Raw genomic sequence first — 7181 nt, forward strand, 5'->3', positions numbered from 1 at the left:
TAATCTTACGATATAATTTTACGATTGCATCATCTTATTGTAACACTGTCGAAAATGGAGTTACACACCAACTCCTTAAGGAAGTATATAGGAGAACTTGTTGTAAATGATAGGGAAAATCATAACGTATATGATCATGAATGGGCTCGCTTAAGATCGTTTGAAAAGTTCCCCAGAACGTCACTTAGTGCCATAAGATTATCACAGAAAGGATTCTATTATACGGGTGTTGGAACTGAGGCCCAGTGTTTTAGCTGTGGATTTTCCAACTCCAAGTGGCCAGCGGGTATAAGTATAGAAGACATTCACAGGAAAGGGTCACCCGACTGTCCATTTATTATGGGGGCCGCATCTTCTAACGTGCCCATTCATGGTGGTGCCGACAGCAAGCCGGAAGGTGAGAATTGTTCAAGTACAGATAGTCGCACATCGTTTGTTAATAATCACAACAACAGTGCAGCAGGGCATCATCTCCCTAACTCAAATGCACGATTTGGTCAATACGACAGCTCGATGGAAACTGATTGCCCATCTATACAAGAGCGCAGAAGTTCGAAAAACCATACTGCACGTGATACCAACACGACCGATTCATTCTATGAAGGTACGATGTCACATTATGATAAATGTTGTGGGACTCACATAAAGGTATCCGGTGTACAATAATGGGTGTAATTAACGTCAGGTGACCCCGCGTTATCTACGTATCCTATGAAAGGATTGAAATGGAAGACTATGTTAATATAATACAGATAAAAACATTTCACTTCTGATTTCAGCTCCAATATTAACAAGAAGAAAACAAACTGCCATAACTGTAATGTATTTTCGGTCTCTTTTATTACACATTGTATAGAAATTGGTATTTATAGCAATACCCTTTGGAGTTATACTATACTATACTAAGCATCAAAATTTAACATTATGGCCAATGGCATGACTGAACAAAAATCTGATTTGAAAATCGGATATCTTATAACAATTGAGACTGAGTTACAAAAAAGGAATCTAAAGTATGACATGCATACATTTTAATATACATGTATATGAAAAGTGATTTCATGATGTCATTTAGTATACCTCACGTGACTAACAGTTATCATATACACGACATAACTCAGTCTGTTTTATTACCTGTTTCGTTTTATAAATAGATATTTGTCAATTTTTGTTGTACATGAAAGCTATAAAAGTTATCATGGTTTGAACTTTTCCCCACTGTTTCCCTTTCATTGGAATTTCCAAATTTTATTTTTAGATGACACCTCATTCACGTTATTTTTAATGTTTTTCACACTTTGTTCAAATAAAATTTTGAACAGCTTAATAAAACAGTGACTTCCTTTTTGTTAAAATAAAGTTTCAATAAAGTAATTAAACAGTTATTTCGTGGTGTCGACTGGGAGTAGGACTTGTTATTTGTCCCAAGTGTCGGGCGGATGACATTCTTCACTGTTGCCCCAACCTTTCGGACTTCGACAACAGTTCATATGTCATCCCCTCAACCTCGGGACAACAGTTTTGACTGTTTCCCAATTAACCATGGAATAACTGTATACTACAGAGTACATTTGACATTTGATATACTGGGTAATTGAATACAGCCTATGATTATGTTAACATCGCGTGGATCTTAAAATAGACTCTTGGAAAAATATCAAGTAGAAAAACGCTTATAAAACAAGTAATAATCATTGTTATAACTGCAATGTGGTATTCCATTACCATGGAAAATAAACTTTTGGACCAACACCTTACTCCCTTGTGAAAAAAACACTGTTAACTGTCCAACGAACTTGTTATCTGATGTTTCATTAACTTTAATATAATAAAGTTAATTTCAGATTATAATTTTGTTAAATTTCTTTATAAATGTAAATTTGTTCGGTATAATGAAATAAATATCAGATCATGGCATATAATGCTGACCCGCAAAATGTCGATGGGTTAACAGTACATTTTATCACCCGCCATTTGAATCTGGTATATAAAAATATAATAGTAAATAGTTATTGAAAGATATAAGCATCTGCGTCTTATTATAGACATTAAATAATCTAATCTGCATTTAACAATAAACATTAAATAATATATATGCAAGTTTCCACATAATGTTGTTATTGTTGTTTTTTTACAGTGGAAAAAGCTTTGCAAAACGAAAACGAGGAGCTGCGACGTCAGGTTTCATGCAAGATCTGTCTGGATTTGGACGCCAGCGTCGTCTTCTTGCCTTGCGGTCACATGGTCACGTGTGAGGAGTGCGCGCCGGCCATGCGGAAGTGTCCGATATGCCGGTCCAACATTAGGGGGACGGTCAAGGCGTTTTTGCCTTGAAAATATGAAACGTTTTCGGGGACAAGTTTCCAAGTATCTTATGTCAGAAAGCCAATGTCTAGTTGACATTCATGGACACATAACAAACTAATAAAACATTGAAAGGGGCAAGACATCAGATGGTCAAAACATCGGCAAATACTGAATTCCCTCAAAAAACATAGTCTAGTTACTAGGAGGCCGATAATACATCGGCTTACTAAGGTTGAAAAAATAAACGCAACAACGGTCCTGTCTCATCTGTGTTTCCCTATTATGGTTTCCCAGTTTAAATCATATCTGTTTATGAGTACAGATAAATATGCTGACGCTATTTTTAAACTTAATGGGATTTACGTGGTAGATAACCATAAAATTTCGAAGTGGAAAAAAGCAAAAACTGCGAATAATGCATGCGTCGTAAGCGATGTGATTCATCAGTAAGTAAGATTCAAAGCGTTGTATACAACAATGTCGATTTTATGTAAGTATTTGACAAAAAAATGCAATTGTTTCATCTTGTGTCTACCCATAAACCAATAAAACTTCAGCTAAATAAACAATCTCATGGATACCCGTTGATACAGTACAAGTAGTCTAAAATTAGCAATTCACGTGTTATTTTATATATTTCAGTATTCTAGCGACATAACTGTTTAAACCCGAACTCATGTGATATACTATATTGAAACTTGACTTATATTAAACTTCTTTCGTGACATTTATTTGTTACGTATATGAGCATATATATATTCCGAAACAAACCGAACCTTTAAGCGTACATGTGCTTTTTAATGTTGAATTGACTTGACCTGTCACCATTTATAACGATGGGCGAACTCGGGTTTTATGTATGTTCAAATGTTTAGATGGGAGCGTTATAATGAAGCAACTCATGGCATTCAAATTATTGCATGATATAAGATGTCCGTTCCGATGAATACATTGAAGTCAAAGAGGCACTATGAAGGTTTACACTTGATAGATGCACAAAAGAAACGTTTTAATTTTAATGCATTATTATGCTTTACTCAGTCGACTTTAATAACTAGGAAAATATAAAAACATATGATTTGTGTACAGATTAAAAGTGTTAGCCTTCATAAATTTTACAAATTCCACAGCTAAAGAGCGCCAAAATATCGCAAATACTGTTTTTATTCGTACAAAAGAAAATCCTTTTACAATGAAATATTATCCGAATGTCACTGTTATATATCAGATGAGACTTGGGTGAAAATAATGATGGGGAATTAGTTGATAATCCTACTCAAAACCATGGTTGCTGACAAATCATACCGCTGCATTTTCATGCATAACGGTAGGCGAAAGTTCGCTAAGTGGCTGATAGCAATGGCGCCAAGAAGCGAGGGAAATATGTCAAATGGCGGGCCGAACCACAGCTGACAGTACCATACATACACTTGTAATAAATGCTTAGACACCTTGAAAGGGAGATGACTACAAAATGTATTCTTAATAGTATATCATCAAAGTACGCAAGAATTGTCTCCCTGGAATATGTGTACCGTGACGCAACATTGCCTTACAAGTTTACATTTATTATTCAATAGACTTTATGAAAATGGTACATATCTGCCCGGGAGTGAAAGCTTTATTGTACCTATTTTCAGGAATGCCCAAAGGAAGACCCAAATAACTTCAGAGCCTGGTCACCAATATGTTGTATCAGCAATTTTCAAACTATTTGTTGTCATCGCGATGAAGTGCTCTCTTATAATAGGGTAGCGCTCTGGCATAAACTGTTAGAATAACATCGATGGAAAGTTTTCTAAAGTCATTTTCGATATGTATGGTAAGGCCGAGTCTTGTGTAAAAGTTTGCAATGCTTTGCCAGCATCTTTCTCTTGTCATTTAGGTGTGCGTCAGTGAAAAAATTGTCTCCGCTTTTTTTCTCCTTTTCATTAACGATCTTGTACAGAGGACTTTGAAGGTTGTTGTTTTTTTCAAATTATTTTTGTTGTTTTATGCAGAGTACACAGTAGTTCTTGCTGAATCTGGAAAGGACCTGCAACTGGCTCTTAATGCCATCATCAGTGCTTGCTGTGGTTTATGGTAGTTCAAGGTGAATGTTACAAAAACTAAAGTTGCTGGGTTTTCTAGAGGCAAGTTGAGGAATAAGCCTTCTTTTTATTACTAAGGGAATAATGTTAAGGTTGTGGATTATTTCAGCTACCTTGGAATTTGTTTTATTACAATTGGAAATGTTCAAAAGCAAAATCTCATATTTGTAGTCAATACTTATGTGAAAGACTACAGAAACAAGCTCAGTAGCAAAAAGTTTAAACATAAACCCGGTTTAATGGCACTGGGTAAACGCCAAAGACATATAACACAAAAACAAATCACAAACAAGAAACATGAAAGAACAGCACAAAACTCCACAAACAGCTCAAGCCAGAAAAGCTATATTTTCTCTTCTGACTGAAAAACGTGCTATGGGATTACCTATTAGTTATATTGATATTCAGATCCACCTTTTCGATAAAATGGTTTGTCCAATTATACTATATGCATCGGAAATCTGGGGTGTGAAAACAATACTGATCTTTCAGCGGAGTCTCTATTTTGAAATGCAAGCCAAGCACGCCAGACATCATGTTGTATGGCGAGTTAGGTTTTTTATTGATGTTTTATTGATGTTGCATATGACACATGGTAGATAGTGTTCATTCAAGCTTAAATAAACCATGAAAACTTGTCAGCCCTTCGCCCATTCATAGACGGTGTATTTATAGATCATATATTAATGTTAAATACTATTGAATGAACGTGCAACTGTAATAAAATGCCTTAAATATGGTAAAAGATAGGTACGTAAATAATAATAGCATGTAAATGAAAAGTCTTCAGTAGGGAATATCCACATCAGTATAACCAGTTTATCTGTAATTACATGTGTACTTGCTAAAAAATACAATCGCAATATATCGTGAATCGGGTCTAGCGTATCGCAAATTATATATCACGCTACGTTTTTCCGAACCGATTGAGATTGTGCCGTTGGGTACACTTTGGGTTTTTTAACACCATATCATTTTCTTAACCTCAAGAGAAAATTTGCATTCAAACATCAAAAGCAGTTGCCAATATATTTATATTCAATTTTACTTTGAATGTTTCACTAATCGACGAATTTAAACTCTAATTCGACAGGGCGACTATTGTAGTGACCTCCGAACATGGGGATACATGTATTGTTCAGCTATTGAACGCGTACGTGTTAAGTTTTGTAAGCGTATTGCCTGTTTAAATACAGACGGCATAACGGTGGCAGCTGACCTCCTCTAAATATGTTTAAATGACAAGTTGTGTTAAATGTTGGCCTAAACTTAACACGATGCAATCGCACAGATATCCAAAACATTGTTATATAATGCTGCGAATTCTTGACTATCATATGAAAATGGCATGGGCTAGTGGTGCAAAATGCTATTCTTTGAACATGGTTTTGGAATTTTACTTCTTTCTTCTTGGTGTTTAAAACGCGACAGAAAGCCTATTCGTCTCAAAATATGCATGCATTCATTAATAGCTTTTCAAATTGTTTTCACTATTAAAAAAATAAAACTGTGTTTAATCTCGAAACATATTCATTAATTGACCCGCCTTATAGGCTGAAAAATACGTTTGTTAACATTCGTGTCTCAATTCATAACATTTGATTTAGAATTATTGATATTTTAAATTATTCCCGTTTTATTTTTAAACAAATATAAAAACAAATTGAATAATAATACTGTAGACGCTCTTTCTATTGCTATGTTTAAGATCAGTTTATTTGCGTCGATAAAATGGTGTTAAATGTATTAACAAGACATGTTTTGCCATAAAGGCATTTACGAAGAGGAAAGACTCGTAAATAACCAATATTCTGATAATGGTCACACATAAGCGATAAATGTTTGCGTTCATTGGAAAAATAGACATTATATTAGGAGCATTTGTGTTTGTATGAATGTTCTGTATGTTATCACTATGATATGTATATTTACAATTCTATCTTTAATAATATATCCCATTTACTATGCTATAGTATTTGTTCCTTGTTTTGCAATACATATATGTTATGTTATGATAGGTTATGTTGTGTTATGTTATGCAATTCTAGGTTATGTTTGCTATGTTAATATAAATCAACAAGATTTATTATAAATCTTGCATTGTCAGTGGAAACATGACTGTGTAGTTTTGGGTTTTGGCAAGGTTAAGATTTTGTGCATATTGTCACTTGAAACAAAAGCGTTCTAAAAGAACGACAGGTAATGATATTTTGATAGTTTCCATCATTTATGAGACAATTGAAATAGCCGCTTGTACGTCAAGATAATAGGCTATATATCTTGTTTGTCAACTGTACGCACTGCGAGATTCCTCCGATTTCAACTTTATTTCTTCCTTTATTGTTTTTTCATTTTCTTTTGTATTTTAAGAAAATGCTGTATATTTTATTTATAACTTTAATGTCACAGCTTAACGGACTTTTAAAAATGAGTTAATTATAAATTTGTAAATATATTATTTGTTTTAAAAGTATGGCCATGAAGTCACCACAACATTATGCATATAAATAAAAAAATAAAAAAAAATATTAGCCCCATTGGAGCCAGAAGTTGATCGAAAGTACGTTATACAAGTTCATGATCTGGTTTGTTTGTTTTTCAAATGAACACCGTTTATCTTTACCTAAATCTTATATGATTAACATTGATGTTATTTATAGCATTGCACCGATTAGGTAAGGTATTATTAATATAGACATGCACTCAAATGACATGTTTTATATGTAAGCGAATAAATTACTATTTGCATTAAGTTCGAATTCTCCGATTGCTTCCCTTTTTCTC

At 34.0% G+C, this 7181-nt stretch overlaps 1 protein-coding gene across 2 annotated transcripts; it reads left to right on the top strand.

The window, feature by feature from the left end:
* Positions 1 to 7: 7 nt before the first annotated feature.
* Positions 8 to 7121, top strand: LOC128236515 (baculoviral IAP repeat-containing protein 7-like). 2 transcript variants are annotated; one of them, XM_052951414.1, is made up of 2 exons: positions 8 to 397; positions 2138 to 7121. In XM_052951414.1, exons 1-2 carry the CDS (start codon positions 55 to 57, stop codon positions 2332 to 2334), a joined length of 540 nt encoding a protein of 179 aa, XP_052807374.1. In that variant the 5' UTR covers positions 8 to 54; the 3' UTR covers positions 2335 to 7121. The 2 variants fall into 2 exon arrangements, with proteins under 2 accessions (XP_052807374.1, XP_052807373.1); XM_052951413.1 differs by having other exon boundaries at positions 19 to 604.
* The last annotated feature ends 60 nt before the right edge of the window (positions 7122 to 7181 follow it).

The sequence above is a fragment of the Mya arenaria genome, chromosome 6, assembly GCF_026914265.1.
Source record: "Mya arenaria isolate MELC-2E11 chromosome 6, ASM2691426v1".
Lineage (NCBI taxonomy): Eukaryota > Metazoa > Mollusca > Bivalvia > Myida > Myidae > Mya > Mya arenaria.